The 25,399-nt window shown below is 57.4% G+C and overlaps 3 protein-coding genes across 3 annotated transcripts; 1 reads left to right on the top strand and 2 right to left on the bottom strand.

Moving 5' to 3' along the window:
* Positions 1-8,304, top strand: LOC121336017 (PH and SEC7 domain-containing protein 4-like). The gene is made up of 9 exons (XM_041404654.1): positions 1-54; positions 1,027-1,161; positions 1,869-1,912; positions 2,289-2,446; positions 3,312-3,516; positions 4,370-4,514; positions 5,820-5,957; positions 6,732-6,950; positions 7,096-8,304. The coding sequence occupies exons 1-9, from the start codon at positions 25-27 to the stop codon at positions 7,153-7,155; spliced, it is 1,134 nt and encodes a 377-aa protein (XP_041260588.1). The 5' UTR covers positions 1-24; the 3' UTR covers positions 7,156-8,304.
* A 2,106-nt stretch (positions 8,305-10,410) lies between these two features.
* CIAO1 (cytosolic iron-sulfur assembly component 1) lies at positions 10,411-16,478 on the bottom strand. The gene is made up of 8 exons (XM_041404636.1): positions 15,850-16,478; positions 15,508-15,676; positions 14,871-15,019; positions 13,375-13,486; positions 13,188-13,279; positions 12,435-12,627; positions 10,931-11,009; positions 10,411-10,686 (listed from the first exon to the last, which is right to left on the bottom strand). Exons 1-8 carry the CDS (start codon positions 16,462-16,464, stop codon positions 10,443-10,445), a joined length of 1,653 nt encoding a protein of 550 aa, XP_041260570.1. The 5' UTR covers positions 16,465-16,478; the 3' UTR covers positions 10,411-10,442.
* A 3,285-nt stretch (positions 16,479-19,763) lies between these two features.
* On the bottom strand, positions 19,764-23,886 carry LOC121336001. The gene is made up of 2 exons (XM_041404635.1): positions 21,604-23,886; positions 19,764-20,538 (listed from the first exon to the last, which is right to left on the bottom strand). The coding sequence occupies exons 1-2, from the start codon at positions 21,979-21,981 to the stop codon at positions 19,906-19,908; spliced, it is 1,011 nt and encodes a 336-aa protein (XP_041260569.1). The 5' UTR covers positions 21,982-23,886; the 3' UTR covers positions 19,764-19,905.
* Positions 23,887-25,399: the final 1,513 nt, after the last annotated feature.

The following is a 25,399-nucleotide window of genomic DNA, read 5'->3' as shown; positions in this document are numbered from 1 at the left end:
GTTCACGCCCTCACCTGCGCCCTGATGCTGCTCAACACCGACCTGCACGGCCAGGTGAGGCACCCCAAAAAAAAACCCAAAAAAACCCCAAAAATGACCCTAAACGGCCCAAAATAACCCCAAATCCACAAATGCCCCAGAAACCCCCCCAAATATCCCAAAACAACCCCAAAAGTGACCCCAAATCCACCCCAAATCCCCCAAAATCCAACGGAGCTCACGGCCGGGTGAGGCCACCCCAAAAAAAAACCCCAAAAATGACCCTAAATACCCCAAAAAACCCCAAATCCCCTAAAATTTTGGGGTGAATCATCCCCAGGTTCCCTTTTGGGGTTTTTCCCCATTTTTGAGGTGATTTTGGGGCACAATTGGAGCTTTTTTACATTTGTGGGTTGATTTTGAGGCAGATTTTGGGGTGGGTCTGACCCAGGAGTCCTTTTTGGGGTTTTCCTAATTTTTGGGGTGACTTAGGGGCATATTTTGGGATTTTCGCCATTTTTGGGGTTATTTTGGGTCAGATTTGGGTTTTTCCCATTTTTGGGGTGACTTTGGGTCAGATTTTGGGTCAGATTTTGGGTTTTTTCCCGTTTTGGGGGTGATTTTGGCTCAGAATTTGGGTCAGATTTTGGTTTTTTCCCCGTTTTTGGGGTGATTTTGGCTCAGAATTTGGGTCAGATTTTGGGTTTTTTTCCCATTTTTGGTTTGATTTTGGGTCAGATTTGGGTTTTTTCCCCGTTTTTGGGGTGATTTTGGCTCAGATTTTGGGTCAGAATTTGGGGTTTTTTCCCGTTTTTGGGGTGATTTTGGCTCAGAATTTGGTTTTTTCCCCATTTTTGGTGTGATTTTGGGTCAGAATTTGGGGTTTTTCCTGTTTTTGGGGTGATTTTGGTTTGATTTTGGGTCAGAATTTGGGTTTTCCCCGTTTTTGGGGTGACTTTGGGTTTTCCCGTTTTTGGGGTGACTTGGGGTAGGAATTTGGGTCAGAATTTGGGGTTTTTCCCCGTTTTTGGGATGATTTTGGGTCAGAATTTGGGTTTTTTCCCCGTTTTTGGCCGGCCCTGCCGCCCGCAGCGCCTGGGCCGGGCCATGAGCAGCTCCGAGTTCGTGACCAACCTGAGCGGGATGATGGACGGCCAGGACTTCCCCCGGGAGCAGCTCAAGGTACCCAAAAACCCCAAAAAAAACCTCAAAAATCCCAAAACTGGGATTTTCCTACAAGAAAAACGAGAAATAAAAAAAAAAAACCCAAAAAAAAACAGCGGGAAAATCTTAAAAATGGGGGGTGGGACCCTAAAAAATCCTAAAAAGGTCCCCAAAGAAGTCCCCAAAAAAATCCCCAAAAAATACAAGAAAAACGAAAAAAAAAAAAAAAACCCAAAAAAAAAACAGCGGGAAAATCTTAAAAATGGGGGGTGTGACCCTAAAAAATCCTAAAAAGGTCCCCAAAGAAGTCCCCAAAAAAAACCTAAAAAAAATCCCAAAAAAATCTGAAAAAATCACGAAAAACCCTAAAAAATTCCCCAAAAAATCCCCTAAAAATCTTTAAAAAAAAAATCAGAAAAAAATCATACAAAAATCTAAAAAAAATCACAGAAAAACCCGAAAAAAATCCGAAAAAAATCCCAGAAAAATCCCCAAAAAATCTGAAAAAATCCCGAAAAACCCTAAAAAAATTCCCCAAAAAATCCCCTAAAAATCTTTAAAAAAAAAAAATCCAAAAAAAATCACAGAAAAACCCGAAAAAAAAATCCCAAAAGAATCCCAGAAAAATCCCCAAAAAATATCCCCAAAAAATCTCAAAAACATCCCTAAAAACTCCCAAAAAATCTCAGAAAAATCCTAAAAAAAATCCCAATTTCCCCCCTCAGGCTCTGTACGGCTCCATCCGAAGCCGGAAACTGGAGTGGGCAACGTGAGCGGGGATTTGGGGGAAATTTGGGGGGGTTTGGTTGAATTTTCTGGGATTTTGGGGGATTTGAGTGGGAATTTGTGGGATTTGGGTTGGACTTTGTGGGATTTGGGTTGGATTTTGTGGATTTAAATTGGAATTTATGGGATTTGGGTTGGATTTTATAGAATTTTGGTGCAGAATTTATGGGATTTTATGGGATTTTGTGCTGGATTTTATGGGATTTTGTGGGATTTGGGTCAGATTTTCCTGGCTTTTATGGGATTTTGGCACTGGATTTATGGGAATGTGGTTGGGTTTTGTGGGATTTGGGTCGGATTTTGTGGGATTTCTGCTGTTTCCCCACCAATTAATGGGATTTTTGTTGGGATTTTCACAGGGACGACGAGGACGAGCCCGGAGCCGATTCCCAAAAGCCCAAAAAAGCCCCGAAATTCCCAAATCCCGAAATTCCCCCGGAGTTTCTGGGGGGCTCCGGCCCCGCCCGCAGGGGGGTCCTGGCCAGGAAGGTCCTGGCAGAGAGCGACGGCAAAAAGGGTCGGTCGGGGGGATTTGGGGAATTTGGGGGATTTAACGGGATTTGGGGTGGGGTTGGGGGAATTTCATGGGATTTGAGCCGGATTTGGGGGAATTCCATGGGATTTTGGAGGAATTTAATGGGATTTGTGGGAAATTAACGGGATTTTGTAGGAATTTCATGGGATTTGGGGTGGATTTAATGGGATTTTGTGGGGAAATTAATGGGATTTTATGGGGAATATAATGGGATTTTATGGGGAATTTAATGGGATTTTGTGGGAATTTAATGGGATTTTATGGGGAATTTAATGGGATTTTGTGGGAATTTAATGGGATTTTGTGGGAAATTAATGGGATTTGGGGTGGATTTAATGGGATGTTGTGGGAATTTAATGGGATTTTGTGGGGAAATTAATGGGATTTTATGGGGAATTTAATGGGATTTTATGGGGAATTTAATGGGATTTTGTGGGAATTTAATGGGATTTGGGCTGGATTTCATGGGATTTCGGGTGGATTTCCTGGCATTTTGTTGGGCCCATGTTGGGATTTCACCGTTTTTGGGTTTTCCCCCCCAGCTCCCTGGGGCCGGCGGGGCTGGTTTGGGGTGGATTTTGTGGGAATTTAATGGGATTTGGGCTGGATTTCATGGGATTTCGGGTGGATTTCCTGGCATTTTGTTGGGACCATGTTGGGATTTCACCACTTTTGGGTTTTTCCCCCCCCCAGCTCCCTGGGGCCGGCGGGGCTGGTTTGGGGTGGATTTTGTGGGAATTTCATGGGATTTTGGGTGCATTTAATGGGATTTTGTGGGGATTTAATGGGATTTTGTTGGGAATATTTTGGGATTTCACCATTTTTTTTTGGGTTTTTTCCCCCCCAGCTCCCTGGGGCCGGCGGGGCTGGAAGCGTTTCCGGGCCGAGCTGCGGGGGTCGCTGCTGCTGCTGCAGAGGGACCCCCCCGAGGGCCCCCAGGAGGTTTTGGGGCTGCCCCACGCCCTGGCCCGGCCCCACCCCAAATACAGCAAGCGCCCCAACGTGTTCCTGCTGCGCGCCGCCGACCGGCGCGAGTTCCTCTGCCAGGCCCAGTAAGGCACCCCAAAAACGCCAGCGGGGGGAGAAAGGGTGAAAAAGGGAGGAAATCCCCCCAAAAAAATGGGAAATACAAAAAAAAAATCCCGTGAGGATAAAGGGTGAAAAGTGGCAAGTGTGGGGAAAATGGAAAATCCTAAAAAAGGGTGAAATGAGGTGAGAAGTGTAATGGTAAAAAGATCTGTCAAATCTTAAAAAAGTCCCAAAGGTGATGAAGAAATGGTAAATCCTAAAAATAATCCTGAAAGGGTAAATGGCTTGGAAAGGGTAAAAAAAAAAATCTAAATGGTAAAGAAATCCTATATACTAAAAAAACCCAAATCCTAAAAAAAAACCCTAAAAAAATCCCAATCATAAAAAAATCCCAAATCCTAATTTAAAAAAAAAAAAAAAAAAAACCAAAAAAAAAAAAATCCCAATCCTAAAATAATTCCCAAATCCTTAAAAAAAAAAAAAAATCCTAAAAAAATCCTAAAAACTAAACAAAAAAAAAAAAAAAAAAAAAATCCTAAAAAAAACCCTTAAAAATAACTTGGGATATTTTTGGGGTATTTTTGGGATTTTTTGGGGTATTTTGGGGGTATTATTGGGGTGAAATTGGGGTATTTTTGGGAGGTATTTTGGGGGTAATTTTGGGGGATTTTAGGGATTTTTGGGGGTATTCTTTGGGATATTTTTGGGATTTTTTGAGACTATTTTTAGAGGTATTCTTGGGGTATTTTTGGGATATTTTTGGGGCACCTTTGTGGGTTTTTTGGGGCCCTCTGGGGTTTTTTTGCAATATTTGGGGTTTGTGCGCCGTGCGCGGCGTCGCGGTGACGTCACGGTGACGTCACGGTGACGTCACAGGAGCCCCCTGGAGCTGTCCCAGTGGGTGTTCGGGATCAACGTGGCCGCCGCCCTCTGCTCGTCGCCGCCGTTCCCCGCGGCCGTCGGCTCCCGGCGCCGCTTCGTGAGACCCATCCTGCCCTCGGCGCCCAGCCGCTGCCCCCCGGTGAGAAACGCCCCAAAAACACCCCAAAAATATCCTAAAAACCCAAAAAACCCCAGTGAAATATCACAAACCCCAAATCCCCCAATCCCATCCTGCCCTCGGCGCCCAGCCGCTGCCCCCCGGTGAGAAACACCCCAAAAACAGCCCAAAAATACCCCAAAAATATCCTAAAAACCCAAAAAACCCCAGTGAAATATCACAAACCCCAAATCCCCCAATCCCTTGGGGTATTTTGGGGGTATTATTGGGGTGAAATTGGGGTATTTTTGGGAGGTATTTTGGGGGTAATTTTGGGGGATTTTGGGGATTTTTGGGGGTATTCTTTGGGATATTTTTGGGATTTTTTGGGACCATTTTTAGAGGTATTCTTGGGGTATTTTTGGGATATTTTTGGGGCACCTTTGTGGGTTTTTTGGGGCCCTCTGGGGTTTTTTTGCAATATTTGGGGTTTGTGCGCCGTGCGCGGCGTCGCGGTGACGTCACGGTGACGTCACGGTGACGTCACAGGAGCCCCCTGGAGCTGTCCCAGTGGGTGTTCGGGATCAACGTGGCCGCCGCCCTCTGCTCGTCGCCGCCGTTCCCCGCGGCCGTCGGCTCCCGGCGCCGCTTCGTGAGAGCCATCCTGCCCTCGGCGCCCAGCCGCTGCCCCCCGGTGAGAAACGCCCCAAAAACACCCCCAAAACCCAAAAAATCCTATTGAAATATCCCATATCCCATGGAAACCCCAATGCCATCCTGCCCTCGGCGCCCAGCCGCTGCCCCCCGGTGAGAAACACCCCAAAAACAGCCCAAAAATACCCCAAAAATATCCTAACCCCAAATCCCCCAATCACATCCTGCCCTCGGCGCCCAGCCGCTGCCCCCCGGTGAGAAACACCCCGAAAATCCCATTAAAAATATCCTAAAAACCCAAAACACCCCATTGAAATACCCAAAAACCCCCAAATTCCCCAACAGAAACACCCAAAACCCCATGCCATATGCCATGGAAACCCCAAATCCCAAAAAACCCCAAAATCACATAAAAATATCCCAAAAACCGAAAAAATCCCAAAACCCCCAAATATGTCCCCAGTGTCCCTGTGCCACCCCAGTGTCCCCATTGGTGTCCCCAGGAGCAGCAGCTGTGCCAGCTGCACCCCTGGCTGAGGACAGTGACCCCGATGTCCCTGTGCCACCCCAATGTCCCCAATGTCCCCAGGAGCAGCAGCTGTGCCAGCTGCGCCGCTGGCTGGGGACAGTGACCCCGATGTCCCCGATGTCCCTGTGCCACCCCAATGTCCCCAATGTCCCCAATGTCCCCAGGAGCAGCAGCTGTGCCAGCTGCGCCGCTGGCTGGGGACGGTGACGTGCCAGCTCCTGGAGCACCAGCGGCTCCTGCCCGAGGGACGGGGACGGGAGCAGGAGGAGCACCGGGCACACGGGGACTTCCTGAGGGACGAGGTGACACTGGGGACATGGGGACAGTGGGGACAGTGGGGACATGGGGGACAGTGGGGACAGTGGGGACAGTGGGAACATGGGGACTTCCTGAGGGACGAGGTGACACTGGGGACATGGGGACATGGGGGACAATGGGGGACACCGGGCACATGGGGACACTGGGGACATGGGGACAGTGGGGACAGTGGGAACATGGGGGACAATGGGGGACACCGGGCACACGGGGACTTCCTGAGGGATGAGGTGACATTGGGGACATGAGGGACAATGGGGACACGGGGACTTCCTGAAGGACGAGGTGACATTGGGGACATGAGGGACAATGGGGACAGTGGGGACATGGGGACTTCCCAAGGGACGAGGTGACACTGGGGACAATGGGGTGGCACAGGGACTTTGGGGGATTGGGGACACTGGGGGCAACAAGGACACCGGGCACACTGGGACTTCCTGTGCCAGGAGGTGACACTGGGGACACTGGGGTGGCACAGGGGACAATGGGGACATTGGGGTGGCACAGGGGACAATGGGGACACTGGGGACAGAGGGACTTCCTGCTGCAGGAGGTGACAACGAGGAGACTGAGGACAGAAGGGACATTGGAGGGATGGGGACACTGGGGACAGGGTGACACCGTGACACTGGAAGGTGCCACCGAGGTGACTCGGGTGTGACACGGTGACACTGGGAGGTGACCCGGGGGGGTGACACGGTGACATTGGGGGGTGCCACCTCGGTGCCACCCTGGTGACCCGCGTGTCCCTGTCCCCGCAGCGCCAGCGCTGCCTCACCTACGTGCAGGCGCTGGGGACGTGGCTGCGCGGGGACAGCGGGGACAGCGCCACCCTTGGGGACAGCCAGGAGCTCGGGGACATCCCCGAGCGCCCCCTTGGGGACAGCCCGGAGTGTCCCCACGTCCCCGCGCCGCTCACCAAGTGCCACTCGAGCCCCTCGCTGGCCCCGGAGCCGCCCCTGGGCCGCGTGCGGCGCCACATCTCGGAGCGCAGGGCCACCCGTGTCACCGTCCCCAAGCGCCACCGGGACCGCCCGGGACTGTCCCCAGGGCCACCGGGACTGTCCCCAGGGTCACTGGGACTGTCCCCAGGATCACTGGGACTGTCCCCAGGGTCACTGCCACATCTCGGAGCGCAGGGCCACCCGTGTCACCGTCCCCAAGCGCCACCGGGACCGCCCGTGACTGTCCCCAGGGCCACCGGGAGTGTCCCCAGGGCCACTGGAACTGTCCCCAGGGTCACCGGGACTGTCCCCAGGGTCACCAGGACTGTCCCCAGGGCCATCGGGACTGTCCCCAGGGTCACTGGGACTGTCCCCAGGGTCACTGCCACATCTCGGAGCGCAGGGCCACCCGTGTCACCGTCCCCAAGCGCCACCGGGACCGCCCGTGACTGTCCCCAGGGCCACTGGGACTGTCCCCAGGGTCACTGCCACATCTCGGAGCGCAGGGCCACCCGTCTCACCATCCCCAAGCGCCACCGGGACCGCCCGTGACTGTCCCCAGGGCCACCGGGAGTGTCCCCAGGGCCACTGGAACTGTCCCCAGGGTCACCGGGACTGTCCCCACGGCCACCAGGACTGTCCCCAGGGCCACCAGGACTGTCCCCAGGATCACCGGGACTGTCCCCAGGGCCACCAGGACTGTCCCCAGGGTCACCAGGACTGTCCCCAGGGCCACTGGGACTGTCCCCAGGGTCACCGGGACTGTCCCCAGGGTCACCAGGACTGTCCCCAGGGCCATCGGGACTGTCCCCAGGGTCACTGGGACTGTCCCCAGGGTCACTGCCACATCTCGGAGCGCAGGGCCACCCGTGTCACCGTCCCCAAGCGTCACCGGGACCGCCCGTGACAGACCTGGATTGTCCCCCAGGATTGTCCCCAAGTGCCACCCGGACCGGCTGTGACACCCCCGTGGGGACCCTGCCACCAAGTGCCACCCCAGGGACAAAGGACGCTCCCAATGTCCCCTCCCCCAGTGTCCCCATTGCTGTCCCCAATGTCCCCTCCCCTCCGGTACGAGGCTTTTGGGGGGTCCCGCTCTGAGCCCCCCCCCCGGGATTGGGAACAACTCAGGGAAATCCCAACAATCCCAAAAACCCCGTTCCCAAAATTCCCAAATTCCCATAAATCCCAATCCCAAAAATCCCCAAATTCTTAAAATCCCATTCCCAAAAATCCCCAAATTCTTAAAATCCCATTCCCAAAAATCCCATTCCCAAAAATCCCCAAAAAATCCCATTCCCAAAGGAATTTGGGGGGAATTTTGGGATTTTGGGGGAGGATTTGGGATTCCCCCGCTGCGGCTGTGCAATAAAGGTTCAGAATTCTGGAATTTTGGAGAATTTTGGGATGGGGGAGGGAGGGATTCCTGAGCCTGGAGATTTCAGCTTTTCCCAAATTCCCAAAAAAAACCGCCGCAAAATCCCAAAAGAACTCCTGGATCCCAAATTCCTTGGACCCCAAACTCTTGGGATCCCAAACTCCTGGATCCCAAATTCCCCAATCCCAAACTCCTGGATCCCAAACCCCCGGATCCAAACTCCTGGGTCCCAAATTCCCAGACCTCAAATTCCCCGATCCCAAACCCATGGACCCCGAATTCCCCAATCCCAAACTCCTGGATCCCAAACCCCTCCATGGATCCCAAACCCCTCCATGGATCCCAAACCCCTCCATGGATCCCAAAGCCCTCAGTGGATCCCAAAGCCCTCGATGGATCCCAAACCCCTCAATGGATCCCAAAGCCCCCAGTGGATCCCAAACCCTCAGTCGATCCCAAACCCCTCAGTCGATCCCAAGCTCCCCAGCGGATCCCAAAGCCCTCAGTGGATCCCAAACCCCTCAGTCCATCCCAAATCCCAAATCCCTCAGTTGATCCCAAACCCCTCGATGGATCCCAAACCCCCCAGCGGATCCCAAAGCCCTCGATGGATCCCAAACCCCCCAGTGGACCCCAAAGCCCTCAGTCGATCCCAAACCCCTCGATGGATCCCAAACCCCTCAATCAATCCCAAACCCCTCAGTCGATCCCAAGCTCCCCAGCGGATCCCAAGGCCTCGATGGATCCCAAACCCTCAGTCGATCCCAAACCCCTCAGTGGATCCCAAACCCCCCAGTGGATCCCAAAGCCCTCGATGGATCCCAAACCCTCAGTCGATCCCAACCCCCCCAGTGGATCCCAAAGCCCTCAATGGATCCCAAAGCCCCCAGTGGATCCCAAAGCCTCGATGGATCCCAAGCTCCCCAGCGGATCCCAAAGCCTCGATGGATCCCAAGCTCCTGTCGGGTCCCTGTGGGATCCGGGGGTTTTGGGCCACCCTGGTTTTTATTGGCTGTGGGGCAGGACTGGACCCCGAACCCAGCCCGGCCCCACAAACCCCACAGGGAGGGACACGAGGACGGGCTGGGGACACTGCGGGGCCTGGGGACGTGGGGAGGGTCGGGAGAACTTGAGAGAGTTCTGGAGGATATCTGGGAAGGTTTTGTAGAACACTGAATGGTCCTGGAGAACCCTGGGTGATCCTGCAGGCCATGGGAGGGTCCTGGAGACCCCCAAGATCTCCTGGAGGTCCCCGAGGTGTCCTGGAGGTCCCCGGAAGGTTCTGGAGGCCATGGGAAGGTTCTGGAGAACACTGGGTGATCCTGGATGCCCTTGAGGTGCCCTGGAGGACACAGGAAACTTCTGGAGGCCATGGGAGGTCCCTGGAGGTCCCCATGGTGCCCCGGAGGCCATGGGGAGGTTGTGGAGAGCATTGGGTGATCCTGGAGGCCATGGGAGGTCCCTGGAGGTCCCCTCGGTGCCCCGGAGGTCCCCAAGGTGTCCCTGGAGGTCCCCATGGTGCCCCAGAGGTCCCCAAGGTGTCCCAGAGGTCCCCTTGGTGTCCTGGAGGTCCCCATGGTGCCCCAGAGGTCCCCAAGGTGTCCCTGGAGGTCCCCAAGGTGTCCCAGAGGTCCCCAAGGTGTCCCAGAGGTCCCCTTGGTGTCCTGGAGGTCCCCACGGTGCCCCAGAGGTCCCCAAGGTGTCCCGGAGGTCCCCTCGGTGCCCCAGAGGTCCCCAAGGTGTCCCGGAGGTCCCCTCGGTGCCCCGGAGGTCCCCAAGGTGTCCCTGGAGGTCCCCGTGGTGCCCCAGAGGTCCCCATGGTGCCCCGAAGGTCCCCAAGGTGCCCTGGAGATCCCCTCGGTGCCCCGGAGGTCCCCTCGGTGCCCCGGAGGTCCCCATGGTGCCCCGGAGGTCCCCAAGGTGCCCTGGAGGTCCCCAAGGTGTCCCTGGAGGTCCCCTTGGTGCCCCAGAGGTCCCCAAGGTGTCCTGGAGGTCCCCGTGGTGCCCCGGAGGTCCCCGTGGTGCCCCAGAGGTCCCCTCGGTGCCCCGGAGGTCCCCGTGGTGTCCCTGGAGGTCCCCAAGGTGTCCCTGGAGGTCCCCCAGAGGTCCCCAAGGTGCCCCGGAGGTCCCCGTGGTGTCCCCGGTGCGGCTCAGAGGCCGTCGGGGCGCTGGTAGTGCCAGAAGGCGATGTCCCCGTCGTCCCCGCAGGAGGCCAGCAGCCCCGGCTCCCGCGGGTGCCAGGCCACGCCGTTGGCGTCCTGGGCGTGCGCCCGCGGCACGTGGGCGGCCAGGCTGAACGTCACCGGAGAGCCCGGGGCCACCGGGGCCACCTCCTCGAACACCCGCACCGCGTCGTCGCCGCACGCCGTGGCCACCGCGCCCGTCAGGTGGCACCTGCGGGGACAGGGAGGGTCACGGAGGGGACAGGGGACAGGTGGCACCTGGCAGGGACAGGGGACAGGGGTCAGGGAAGGGCGAGGTGGCACCTGGGGTGATAGAGGGGACAGGTGGCACTGTGGGGCACAGGAAGGGGACAGAGGGGTCAGGGAGGTGGCACCTGGAGGGTCACAGGGCCCCAGTGAGGTGTCCCCAGGTCTCTCCAGTGTCCCCAGATGTCCCCAATGTCCCCAGTGCTCACCAGGCCACGTCGTAGATGCTGCGCCCGTGGTACCCGGACAGGGTGCAGACACACTGCCAGCTGTGCTCCGAGCCACTGCCTGGGGACACATGGGGGACACATGGGGGACATCGGGGACATGGGGGACATTGGGGACATCGGGGACAGCGGGAACATCGCAGTGCCCAGCCCCACAGGGTGCGGTCATTGCTGCAGGACACCAGCCCTGTCCCCTGTCCCCATGTCCCCTGTCCCCAGTGTCCCCATGTCCCTGTCCCCATGTCCCCAGTGTCCCCATGTCCCTGTCCCCATGTCCCCATGTCCCTCACCGTGCCCCTGGGCGCGCTGCCACACGCGCAGGGTGCGGTCATCGCTGCAGGACACCAGGCCTGTCCCCATGTCCCTGTCCCCATGTCCCCATGTCCCTGTCCCCATGTCCCTGTCCCCCTGTCCCCATTGTCCCCCTCTCCCTGCTCCCCGGTCCCCATGTCCCGGCCCAGTGTCCCCAGTGTCCCCATGTCCCTGTCCCCATGTCCCTGTCCCTCACCGTGCCCCTGGGCGCGCTGCCACACGCGCAGGGTGCGGTCATCGCTGCAGGACACCAGGCCTGTCCCCATGTCCCCAGTGTCCCCAGTGTCCCCATGTCCCTGTCCCCATGTCCCTGTCCCTCACCGTGCCCCTGGGCGCGCTGCCACACGCGCAGGGTGCGGTCATCGCTGCAGGACACCAGGCCTGTCCCCATGTCCCCAGTGTCCCCAGTGTCCCCATGTCCCTGTCCCCATGTCCCTGTCCCTCACCGTGCCCCTGGGCGCGCTGCCACACGCGCAGGGTGCGGTCATCGCTGCAGGACACCAGGCCTGTCCCCATGTCCCCAGTGTCCCCAGTGTCCCCATGTCCCTGTCCCCATGTCCCTGTCCCTCACCGTGCCCCTGGGCGCGCTGCCACACGCGCAGGGTGCGGTCATCGCTGCAGGACACCAGGCCTGTCCCCATGTCCCCAGTGTCCCCAGTGTCCCCATGTCCCTGTCCCCATGTCCCTGTCCCTCACCGTGCCCCTGGGCGCGCTGCCACACGCGCAGGGTGCGGTCATCGCTGCAGGACACCAGGCCTAGTGTCCCCATGTCCCCATGTCCCCTGTCCCCATGTCCCTGTCCCCATGTCCCTGTCCCTCACCGTGCCCCTGGGCGCGCTGCCACACGCGCAGGGTGCGGTCATCGCTGCAGGACACCAGGCCTGTCCCCATGTCCCCAGTGTCCCCAGTGTCCCCATGTCCCTGTCCCCATGTCCCCATGTCCCTGTCCCCATGTCCCTGTCCCCATGTCCCCAGTGTCCCCATGTCCCTGTTCCCCTGTCCCCATGTCCCTGTCCCCATGTCCCTGTTCCCATGTCCCCATGTCCCTGTCCCCTGTCCCCATGTCCCTCACCGTGCCCCTGGGCGCGCTGCCACACGCGCAGGGTGCGGTCATCGCTGCAGGACACCAGGCCTGTCCCCATGTCCCCAGTGTCCCCATGTCCCTGTCCCTCACCGTGCCCCTGGGCGCGCTGCCATACGCGCAGGGTGCGGTCATCGCTGCAGGACACCAGGCGCTGGCCGGAGCGCTCCCAGGCCACGGCCCAGACGGTGGACGTGTGTCCCTCCAGGGTGGCACAGCACACCCAGTCGTCCTCGTCCTCGCGGTACAGCCGCACCGTGTCGTCGTAGCTGGCGCTGGCCAGCAGCTGGGGACAGCAATGGGGACACTGGGGACAGGGACAGGAGACCCTGGCAGGTTTTGGGGGCCTGGGGTTCCTGTGGGAGTTTGGGGTGTCCCCAGGTGTATCCCAGGGGTGTCTCAGCTGCCCCCGGGTGTCCCAAGTGTGTCCCCAAGTGTCCCAGGTCCCCCCAGCTGTGTCCCCAGGCCACGCCCGGGCCCCCTCAGGCTCCCCCAGGTCTGTCCCCAGGTCCCCCAAGCTACTCCCAGATGTGTCCCCATGTCCCCCAGGTGTCCCCGTGTCCCGCAGGTGTCCCTGTGTCCCCATGTCCCCCAGGTGTCCCCAGGGGTCCCCATGTCCCCCATGTCCCCCAGGTGTCCCCAGGTGTCCCCATGTCCCCCAGGTGTCCCTGTGTCCCCCAGGTGTGCCCCTGTCCCCCAGGTGTCCCCAGGTGTCCCCAGGGGTCCCAATGTCCCCCAGGTGTCCCCCTGTCCCCCAGGTGTCCCTGTGTCTCCGTGTCCCCCAGGTGTCCCCATGTCCCCCAGGTGTCCCCAGGTGTCCCCAGGTGTCCCCGTGTCCCCGGGTACCTCCTGGCTGGGGTGCCACACCACGTGTTTGACGTCCTGGCTGTGGGCGCTCAGCACGCTGACGCACTCGAACTCCTGCTCCTCCTCGTCCACTGAGGGGACAGGGGACAGTGAGGGGACAGCAGGGGGACAGGGGACACCGAGGGGACACCGAGGGGACACCGAGGGGACAGCGGGCAGAGCTCACCCTCCCACACCCAGACGCTCTTGTCACGGCTGCAGGTGGCCAGCAGCGACCCCGAGGGCGCCCAGGCCACCGACTTCACCTCGTTCTCGTGTCCCTCCAGCGTGGCCACCACCTGCGGGGACGGGGCACCGTGGTGACACGGCGGGGAAGGGTCTGGGGGGCACGGGGGGCAACAGGGGCGTGGAGCTGACAGTGAGGGGGTACACACGTAACACTGAGGTGACACAAGTGACAAGGGGGGGGCGCCCAGGTGACAATGGGGGTGTATGGGTGACACTGAGGGCACACAGGTGACACGAGGGGATATACAGGTGACATCAGGGTGACACAGGTGACACTGGTGGTGTGACAGGTGACAATGGGGGGGTGCACAGGTGACATTGAGGGCACACAGGGGACACTGAGAGCACACAGGTAACACAGGTGACACGAGGGGATACACAGGTGACACAGGTGACACAGGTGACACGAGGGGGTGACACAGGTGACTCAGGGTGACATAGGTGACGCTGAGGGGATACACAGGTGACACCGGGGTGACACGGGTGACACGAGGGGGTGACACAGGTGACACGAGGGGATACACGGCTGACACCAAGGGGATACACAGATGACACCGGGGTGACACAGGTGACACCGGGGTGACACTGGGGTGACACAGGTGACACCGGGTGACACGAGGGGGTGACAGAGGTGACACTGAGGTGACACAGGTGACACTGAGGGGTGACACTGGGGTGACACAGGTGACACCGGGTGACACGGGTGACATGAGGGGGTGACACAGGTGACACTGGGGTGACACAGGTGACACCGGGTGACACGAGGGGTGACACAGATGACACCGGGGTGCCACAGGTGACACACAGGTGACAAGAGGGAGTGACATGTGCCACAGGAGGTGACACATGAGGTGACACAGGTGACACACAGGTGACACACAGGTGACACAGCAGTGACACAGGAGGTGACACAGAGGTGACACCCAGGTGTCCCCGGGTGGCAGCGCCCACCTGGGGTCGGCCACCAGGCAGGCGGTGACGCCGTCGAAGCCGAGGCGCGGCGCCGCCACCGCGGCCGCCGCCATGGTGTTGACGTTGTTGGGGACGAGGGGACAGAGCGGCCGAGGTGACACTGAGGTGACACAGGTGACACCGGGGTGACACAGGTGACACTGGGGTGACACAGGTGACACACAGGTGACAAGAGGGAGTGACATGGGTGACACGAGGGGATACACAGGTGACACTGGGGTGACACGAGGGGATACACAGATGACACCAGGGTGACACAGGTGACACAAAGGTGACACCGGGGTGACACAGGTGACAAGAGGGGATACACAGGTGACACCAGGGTGACACGAGTGACACGAGGGGGAGACACAGATGACACCGGGGTGACACAGGTGACACCGAGGGGATACACAGGTGACACGGGTGACACGAGGGGATACACAGGTGACACTGGGGTGACACGAGGGGGCCGTGTCCCACCTCGAAGCCGTGCTCGTGGCGCCTCCAGACGCACGTGGTGCCGTCGAAGCTGGCCGAGGCCAGGAACTGCCCGCACGGCGACCACGCCACCCTGCGCACCGTGCGCTGGTGCCCGTCCGCCAGCACCGCGCGGCACGCCCAGCCCGAGCCTGGCACGGGACACGGGACACTCAGGGGACACCGGGACACAGCCCTGCCCCAGCACCGCCCAGCCCGAGCCTGGCACGGGACACGGGACACTCAGGGGACACCGGGACACCGGGACACAGCCCTGCCCCAGCACCGCCCAGCCCGAGCCTGGCACCGGGCACGGGACCCTCAGGGGACACCGGGACACAGCCCTGCCAGCCCGGTGTCCAGCCCGGTTCCCCCGCACGGTGTGCTCCCGGTTTGCCCACATCCTCATGGTGCGGTCCCGTTCCCATTCCCGGTCCCACCGGGACACCGGGACACAGCCCTGCCAGCCCGGTGTCCAGCCCGGTTCCTCCGTACGGTGTGCTCCCGGTTTCCCCACATCCTCATGGCGCGGTCCCATTCCCATTCCCGGTCCCGGTCCCGGTCCCCGCTCACCCTCACGGCCCCACACGCGCACGGTGCGGTCCCATTCCCATTCCCGGTTTCCCCGGTCCCCGCTCACCCTCACGGCCCCAGACCCGCACGGTGCGGTCCCCGCCGCAGGACGCCAGCAGGGCCCCGCTGGGGCTCCAGGCCAGGGCCCAGCAGCGGGACTCGGGGTGCGCGGACACCCGGCACAGCAGCGACAGCGCCTCGGGCATGGACGCACGGCACCGGCACCGGCACCGGCACGGGCACGGGCACGGGCACGGGCACCGACTGCCCCACCGGAAGCGGAACCGGAGCGGCGCCGGAAGCGGAACCGAGCAGGAAGCGGAAGCGCGGCGGGCGGGGCGGGGCCGTGAGGAGGGCCCGGAGGCGCTGCCGGGGCCCGGCGGGGTCGGGATCGACACCGGTGCCGGTGCCGGCACCGCCTGTCCCGGGGCCGCTCTCGGCGTGTCCGGGCCGGGCTCAGCGCGTTCGGAGCGACCGGGATCGGTGTCGGGGACCGGGACCGGTGTCGGAAGCCACTGCCGGTGAAGCCGGGACGGGTGTCAGGGTCCGGGAGCCGGTGCCGGTTATCCCGGAGCGGCTGTCCGTGACGCGGGGAGGGCGCCGCGAGTCGGGAACCGGTACCGGTTATCCCGGGACGGGTGTGGGGGTCCCGGAGCCGGTACCGGTGACCCGGAGCGGCTGTCAGTGCCTCGGTACCGGTGACCGGGGCGGGTGCGGGTGTTGCTGGGCCGGTACCGGTGACCCGGGGCGGGTGTGTGTTATCTCGGAGCCGGTCCCGGTGACTCGGAGCCGGTGTCAGTGCCCCGGTACCGGGACCCGGGGCAGGCGTCAGTGAATCAGAGCCGGTACCGGGACCCGGGGCCGGTGTTGCTGCGCCGGTACCGGTGACCTGGAGCCGGTGTCCGTTACCCCACTGCCCATCCCAGTCCTGGTGACCCGGAGCCGGTGTCGCTGCCCCGGTCCCGGTGACCCGGAGCCACTGTCCATAACCCAGTGCCGGTCCCGGTGCCATTCCCGGTTCCATTCCCGGTACCGGTGGCGCAGCCTGGCGTCGGCGCTGCCGGGGGCGCTGGCCATCACCGCGCTCTGCACCGCGCTGGCCGAGCCCGCCTGGCTGCGCATCCACGGCGGCACCTGCGCCCGCCAGGAGCTGGGCGTGGCCGACGTGCTGGGCTTCGTGCAGCCCGAGCTGCTGCGAGGTGAGCGCCGCGGCTGCCGGAACCTTCCGGAACCTTCCGTGCCCTTGTGTGCCTTCTGGCCCTTCCGGAGCCTTCCGTCCCTTCTATCCCTTCTGGAACCTTCTATCCCTTCCGGACCCTTCCGTCCCTTCTGGAACCTCCTGTCCCTTCCGGAACCTTCCGTCACTTCTGTGCCTTCTGTCCCTTCCGGAACCTTCCATCCCTTCCGGAACCTTCCGTGCCCTTCTGTGCCTTCTGTGCCTTCCGGAGCCTTCCGTCCCTTCCGGAACCTTCCGTGCCCTTCTGTGCCTTCTATCCCTTCCGGAACCTTCTGTCCCTTCCGGACCCTTCCGTCCCTTCTGGAACCTTCTGTCCCTTCCGGAGCCTTCCATCCCTTCTGGAACGTTCTGTGCCCTTCCAGAGCCTTCCGTGCCCTTCTGTGCCCTTCCGTCCTTTCCAGAACCTTCCATGCTCTTCCGTGCCCTTCTGTCCCTTCCAGAACCTTCCGTGCCCTTCTGGAACCTTCTGTCCCTTCTTCTAGAAACTTCAGTGCCCTTCTAGAACCTTCCAGAACCTTCCGTGCCCTTCCATCCCTTCAGGAACCTTCCGTGCCCTTCCAGAACCTTCCTTACCCTTCCATCCCTTCCAGACCCTTCTGTGCCGTTCCATCCCTTCCAGACCCTTCCGTGCCCTTCTGTCCCTTCTGGAACCTTCCTTACCCTTCCGTCCCTTCCAGAACCTTCTGTGCCCTTCCATCCCTTCCTGAACCTTCCATCCCTTCCAGACCCTTCTGTGGCCCTCTGTCCCTTCTGGAACCTTCTGTGGCCTTCCATCCCTTCCTGAACCTTCCATCCCTTCCAGAACCTTCTGTGGGCTTTTGTCCCTTCCATCCCTTCTGGAACCTTCTATCCCTTCCAGACCCTTCCGTGCCCTTCTGTCCCTTCTGGAACCTTCCTTACCCTTCCGTCCCTTCCAGAACCTTCTGTGGGTCCCTTCCAGACCCTTCTGGAACCTTCTGTGTCCCTCCATCCCTTCCAAGCCCTTCCAGACCCTTCCGGAACCTTCTGTGGGTCCCTTCCAGACCCTTCCGTCCCCTCCATCTCCCTCCCTCCCTCCCTCCCTCCCCATTCCCGCGGAATTTCCCGTTCCCATTTTTCCAGCCTTGCTCCTCCCCCTCGGGCACAGGGACTCATCCCTAATTAACGAGTCACCCCTAATTAATAAGTCACCCCTAATTAACAAGCTACCCCTAGTTAACGAGCTATTACTAATTACAGGAAATGCCTCAAAGGAGTATTTGCATCTAAAGGAACATTTGGATTTGTTCCCCCCAAAATCCAAAAAAAATCTCCCAAAAAATCTCCCCAAAATTCCCCTTTTCCACCCCAAGTCTTCAATTTTTTTAGGGGCAAAAAATCAGATTTTTTTGGCAAAAAATCCATTTTTTTCTGCAGAAACTCCGATTTTTTTGCTGAAAAATCAGGTTTTTTGTCAAAAAATCCATTTTTTCTTTCCTCTAATCCCATTTTTTCCCCTTTTTCTCCCCAGATTTCTGCATGAACCCGCAGACGGTGCTGCTGCTGCGGGTCATTGCTGCCTTCTGCTTCCTGGGCATCCTCTGCAGCCTCGGCGCTTTCCTGCTCGACGTCTTCGGGCCCAAACACCCGGCCCTGAAAATCACGCGGCGCTACGCCTTCGCCCACATCCTCACAGGTGGGGTCACCCCAAGGAAACCGCCAAAAATCCCCCCAAAATTAAAAAAGAATGGTCAAATTCCACCCGAAAATCACCCCAAAAAATTTAGGCGCTACGCCTTCGCCCACATCCTCACAGGTGGGGTCACCCCAAGGAAACCGCCAAAAATCCCCCCAGAATTAAAAAAAAAGTGGTCAAATTCCACCTGAAAATTACCCAAAAAATTAAAAAAAAAAGTGGTGAGATTCCCTCCCAAAAATCCCCAAAAAAATTTAAAAAAAAAAGGTCAAATCCCTCCCAAAAATCCCCCAAAAAATTAAAAAAAAGTGGTCAAATTCCACCCGAAAATCACCCAAAAAATTTTAAAAAAAAGTGGTGGGATTCCCTCCCAAAAATCCCCCAAAAAATTTAAAAAAAAGTGGTCAAATTCCACCTGAAAATCACCCAAAAAATTTTAAAAAAGTGGTGGGATTCCCTCCCAAAAATCCCCAAAAAATCCCACAAAAATTTAAAAAAGCACGGCAGAATTCCATCCAAAAAACTCCCTCAAAATCCCCTGGAAATTGAGAAAAAAAAGCAACAAATATCCCCATTTTTCCCCAATCTAACCCAACTTTTCCATGTTTTTTCCCATTTTTCCCAAATCTAACCCAACTTTTGCATGTTTTTTTCCCATTTTTCCCCAATCTAACCCAACTTTTCCATGTTTTTCCCCATTTTTCCCCAATCTAACCCAGCTTTTCCATGTTTTTTCCCATTTTTCCCCAATCTAACCAAACTTTTCCATGTTTTTTCCCATTTTTCCCCAATCTAACCCCACTTTTCCATGTTTTTTTCCCATTTTTCCCAATCTAACCCCTTTTTTCCAGTTCTCCAGTGCGCCACGGTGATCGGGTTCTGCTACTGGAGACCCCAGGCCCCAACCCCACCCCAGTTTTACCCATTTTCTGATGGTTTTATCCGTGTTTTTCCCCATTTTTCCCCAATCTAACCCAACTTTTCCATGTTTTTCCCATTTTCCCAGTCCTGCAGTGCGCCACGGTGATCGGGTTCTGCTCCTGAACCTCAGAGCTGCTCCTGGAGACCCCAGGCCCCAATCCCACCCCAGTTTTACCCATTTTCTGATGGTTTTATCCGTGTTTTTCCCCATTTTTCCCCAATCTAACCCAACTTTTCCATGTTTTTCCCCATTTTTCCCCAATCTAACCCAACTTTTCCATGTGTTCCCCCATTTTTCCCCAATCTAACCCAACTTTTCCACGTTCTTCCCCATTTTTCCCCAATCCAACCCAACTTTTCCATGTTTTTTCCCATTTTCCCAGTCCTGCAGTGCGCCACGGTGATCGGGTTCTGCTACTGGGCCTCGGAGCTGCTGCTGGCTCAGCAGCAGCAGCACAAGAAGTACCACGGCTCCCAGGTGTTCGTCACCTTCGCCGTCAGCTTCTACCTGGTGGCCGGCGCCGGCGGCGCCTCCATCTTGGCCACGGCCGCCAACCTGCTGCGGCACTACCCCAGCGAGGAGGAGGAGCAGGCCCTGGAGCTGCTCTCCGAGATGGAGGAGGCCGAGCCCTACGGCCCCGACTACGAGGTGGTCAACCAGTTCCAGCCGCCGCCCGCCTACACGCCGTGATGGCGGTCGGCAGGGTGGTGGCCGCCGTGATGGCGGTCGCCTTGATCCCGGTCGCCGTGATCGTGGTTGTCATGATGGTGGCCACCTTGATCCTGGTCACCATGATCATGGTTGTCATGATGGTGGGCACCATAATGGCGGCCACCTTGATCCCGGTCACCATGATCATGGTTGTCATGATGGTGGTCACCGTGATCCCAGTCACCATGATCATGGTCGTCATGATGGTGGCCACCATGACAGTGGTCACCTTGATCCTGGTCACCATGATCATGGTTGTCATGATGGTGGCCACCATGATGGCGGCCACCTTGATCCCGGTCACCATGATCATGGTTGTCATGATGGTGGTCACCGTGATCCCAGTCACCATAATCATGGTTGTCATGATGGTGGCCACCTTGATCCTGGTCACCATGATCATGGTTGTCATGATGGTGGCCACCATGATGGCGGCCACCTTGATCCCGGTCACCATGATCATGGTTGTCGTGATGGTGGTCACCGTGATCCCAGTCACCATAATCATGGTTGTCATGATGGCGGCCACCTTGATCCTGGTCACCATGATCATGGTTGTCATGATGGTGGCCACCTTGATCCTGGTCACCATGATCATGGTCGTCATGATGGTGGCCACCATGACTGTGGTCACCTTGATCCTGGTCACCGTGATCCCAGTCGTCGTGGTGGTGGCCGCCATCATTGCGGTCATTGTGATCCCGGTCATTGTCATGGTGGCCACCATGATCATGGTCGTCATGATGGCGGTCACCTTGATCCCGGTCACCGTGGTCATGGTCAACGTGATGGTGGCCACCATGACTGTGGTCACCATGGTTGTGGTCACCTTGATGCCAGTCTCCATGATCACGGTCACGGTGGCCACCATCGTTGCGGTCACCGCGATCCCGGTCACGGTCACGGTGGCCACCACGATCGCGGCGGATCGAGTGGACGGAGAGGCCGGATCGTCGCGGGGTGTGGGAGGGTTGGTTGGGGTGGTGTCCGGAGATCTTCCAGGAGAAGATTTGTCCAGGTGGATCCCAGGAACTCTTTCGACGAAGGAATTGTCCAGGTGGATCCCAAGAGATCTTCCAGCAAAGGATTGGTGTGGATGGACACGGGAAGTTCTTCCAGGGGAGGATTTGTCCAGGTGGATCCCAAAAGTTCTTCCAACGCAGGATTTGTCCAGGTGGATCTCGGGAACTGTTGCAGGGGAGGATTTCTCCAGGTGGATCCCAAGAACTCTTTCAGCTTTGGACAGATCCTGGAAGTTCTTCCAGGGGAGGATTTCTCCCGGTGGATCCCGGGAGCTCCTCAGGGGCCTCGATCCCGGAGTTGGTTCCGTGGCTCCGGAGGGACGCCGGGGAGAAGGTTGGGATCTCCTGCTCCAGGTGGGTTTTCCTTGGAATGAGGGGAGTGGGATCCGCCTGGACTGAGAACTTTGGGATCCCCAACTCCCAGTGGATCGAGGAACTTTGGGATCTGGAATTCCCAAGGGATCCAGAACTTTGGGATCTGGAATTCCCAAGGGATCCAGAACTTTGGGATCCCCAATTCCCAACAGGCCGAGAACTTCAGGATCCCCCTGGAATAAGAACTTTGGGATCCCCGACTCCCAATGGATCCAGAACTTTGGGATCATGATGGCGGCCACCTTGATCCTGGTCACCATGATCATGGTTGTCATGATGGTGGCCACCATGATGGCGGCCACCTTGATCCCGGTCACCATGATCATGGTTGTCGTGATGGTGGTCACCGTGATCCCAGTCACCATGATCATGGTCGTCATGATGGTGGCCACCATGACTGTGATCACCTTGATCCTGGTCACCGTGATCCCAGTTGTCGTGGTGGTGGCCACCATCATTGCGGTCATTGTGATCCCGGTCATTGTCATGGTGGCCACCATGATCATGGTCGTCATGATGGCGGTCACCTTGATCCCGGTCACCGTGGTCATGGTCAGCGTGGTGGTGGCCACCATGACTGTGGTCACCATGGTTGTGGTCACCTTGATGCCAGTCTCCATGATCACGGTCACGGTGGCCACCACGATCGCGGCGGATCGAGTGGACGGAGAGGCCGGATCGTCGCGGGGTGTGGGAGGGTTGGTTGGGGTGGTGTCCGGAGATCTTCCAGGAGAAGATTTGTCCAGGTGGATCCCAGGAACTCTTTCGACGAAGGAATTGTCCAGGTGGATCCCAAGAGATCTTCCAGCAAAGGATTGGTGTGGATGGACACGGGAAGTTCTTCCAGGGGAGGATTTGTCCAGGTGGATCCCAAAAGTTCTTCCAACGCAGGATTTGTCCAGGTGGATCTCGGGAACTGTTGCAGGGGAGGATTTCTCCAGGTGGATCCCAAGAACTCTTTCAGCTTTGGACAGATCCTGGAAGTTCTTCCAGGGGAGGATTTCTCCCGGTGGATCCCGGGAGCTCCTCAGGGGCCTCGATCCCGGAGTTGGTTCCGTGGCTCCGGAGGGACGCCGGGGAGAAGGTTGGGATCTCCTGCTCCAGGTGGGTTTTCCTTGGAATGAGGGGAGTGGGATCCACCTGGACTGAGAACTTTGGGATCCCCAACTCCCAATGGATCGAGGAACTTTGGGATCCTCACTTCCCAGTGAAATGAGAACTTTGGGATCTGGAATTCCCAAGGGATCCAGAACTTTGGGATCCCCAATTCCCAACAGGCCGAGAACTTCAGGATCCCCCTGGAATAAGAACTTTGGGATCCCCGACTCCCAATGGATCCAGAACTTTGGGATCCCTACAGATCAAAAACTTTGGGATCCCCAATTCCCTATGGATCCAGAACTTTGGGATCTCCATGGATTGAGAACTTTGGGATCCCCAATTCCCTGTGGATCGAGAACTTCGGGATCCACCATTCTCCATGGACTGAGGACTTTGGGATCTGGAATTCCCAAGGGATCCAGAACTTTGGGATCCCCAATTCCCAACGGATCCAGAACTTTGGGATCCCCAATTCCCAACGGATCCAGAACTTTGGGATCCCCTGGACTGAGAACTTTGGGATCCCCAATTCCCACCAGACCCCAAACTCTGGGATCCCCAGCCCGGCCCCTCTCCAGCTCAGCCCCCCCTTTTCCCACGGGAATATTTCTCCCCCTATTTAAAATTTGGGAATTCCCATCCCCGCTGCCCTTCCCCCCCATGGACATTCTGCACTTTATTCCAGGCTCTGGGAATTCCGGGATCGCCTCCGGGGGTTTTATTTTGGGATCATCCCACAAAATTTGGGAATTTTGGCCTCCCGGGAACTCGGGATGAGCCCTGCTGGAAAATCCCGGAGCTTTTATGCAAATCCCTCCACTCCCATCCCACTTTTTCCCCACAAAATTCCCAATTTTTTCCCCGCTCTGATTTTTCCCAGAATTTTTTTTTTGGGAAAAAAAAAAAAAAAGAAATAGGAAAAAAAAATCCAGTCAGGATTGAAATTCCCAACAAAATTCCTGGAACGCTTGGGCTTGGAGGGGATTTTTTAGGGAATCTCCTGAATTTTTAGGGAATTTTAACCCCAGGATCCGACTCCTCAGAGGTCCTGCTGCTTTTATCCCGATTTTCCCGCTTTTATCCCCATTTTCCTGCTCTTTTTTCCCATTTTTTCTTCCCCCTGGCTATGCAAGAGCTCCCCCGGGAGGGAAATCCCAGAAAAATCCTGGAAAAATAAAAAAAAAATTCCCGGGAAAAAAAAAATTCCCGGGAAAGGCTCAAATCGACCCTAAAAACCCCCGGGGAGAATCCCGGGATTTGGGATCCGCCGGGAAAGGCTTCGGGATTCCCTGGATATGCAAAGAGGGCGCGAATAAATCTGTGACAAATGGGATTTTCGGGAGAGAATTCCCAAAAAAACCCCGGGGACGGGAGGAGGGAGGGCGGCGCTGCCCGGGGATTTGGGATTTGGGAATAGAGGGGTGGGGGTCGGGAGTGGGAGGGGGTGGATCCCAAAAATCCCGATGCCCGGGATCCCCCGCTGGGGGCGTGGCCCCGCCCAAGCCCCGCCCCAAACAGCCCCACCCTTCCAAGCCCCGCCCCTTTCCGCCCTTGCCGCGCCCTTTTCCGGTCTCGTGCACTGGTGGGCGTGGCTTTCTCTTCTGCAGCCAATCACCGCGCAGGGCGGCGCTGCACGGACCAATGGGAAGGCCGGAACCGCCCAGACCCCCACAGCGCCCCATAACAACCCCAAAGAGCGCCAAAAACCGCCCAAAACCCCCAAAAACCCTCAAAAATCCCCAAAAATCCCCAAAATCCCCTCTAAAATTCCTCCCTAAATTCCTCCCCAAATTCCCCCCAAATTTCCCACAAAATTCCCAAAATTCCACCAAAATCCCCTCTAAAATTCCTCCCTAAATTCCCCCCCAAAATTCCCACAAAATTCCCCCAAAATTCCCACCAAATTCCCCCAAAAATCCCTCAAAAATCCTCCAAGAACTTTGGGATCCCCAATTCCCAACGGATCCAGAACTTTGGGATGCCCAATTCCCAACGGATCCAGAACTTTGGGATCCCCTGGACTGAGAACTTTGGGATCCCCAATTCCCACCAGACCCCAAACTCTGGGATCCCCAGCCCGGCCCCTCTCCAGCTCAGCCCCCCCTTTTCCCACGGGAATATTTCTCCCCCTATTTAAAATTTGGGAATTCCCATCCCCGCTGCCCTTCCCCCCCATGGACATTCTGCACTTTATTCCAGGCTCTGGGAATTCCGGGATCGCCTCCGGGGGTTTTATTTTGGGATCATCCCACAAAATTTGGGAATTTTGGCCTCCCGGGAACTCGGGATGAGCCCTGCTGGAAAATCCCGGAGCTTTTATGCAAATCCCTCCACTCCCATCCCACTTTTTCCCCACAAAATTCCCAATTTTTTCCCCGCTCTGATTTTTCCCAGAATTTTTTTTTTGGGAGAAAAAAAAAAAAAGAAATAGGAAAAAAAAATCCAGTCAGGATTGAAATTCCCAACAAAATTCCTGGAACGCTTGGGCTTGGAGGGGATTTTTTAGGGAATCTCCTGAATTTTTAGGGAATTTTAACCCCAGGATCCGACTCCTCAGAGGTCCTGCTGCTTTTATCCCGATTTTCCCGCTTTTATCCCCATTTTCCTGCTCTTTTTTCCCATTTTTTCTTCCCCCTGGCTATGCAAGAGCTCCCCCGGGAGGGAAATCCCAGAAAAATCCTGGAAAAATAAAAAAAAAATTCCCGGGAAAAAAAAAATTCCCGGGAAAGGCTCAAATCGACCCTAAAAACCCCCGGGGAGAATCCCGGGATTTGGGATCCGCCGGGAAAGGCTTCGGGATTCCCTGGATATGCAAAGAGGGCGCGAATAAATCTGTGACAAATGGGATTTTCGGGAGAGAATTCCCAAAAAAACCCCGGGGACGGGAGGAGGGAGGGCGGCGCTGCCCGGGGATTTGGGATTTGGGAATAGAGGGGT

This window comes from Onychostruthus taczanowskii, unplaced genomic scaffold (assembly GCF_017590055.1).
Source record: "Onychostruthus taczanowskii isolate IOZ18803 unplaced genomic scaffold, ASM1759005v1 scaffold217, whole genome shotgun sequence".
NCBI classification, from domain to species: domain Eukaryota; kingdom Metazoa; phylum Chordata; class Aves; order Passeriformes; family Passeridae; genus Onychostruthus; species Onychostruthus taczanowskii.
The sequence above is the reverse complement of the archived record's forward strand: the minus strand, read 5'-3'. Positions and strand labels throughout refer to the sequence as shown.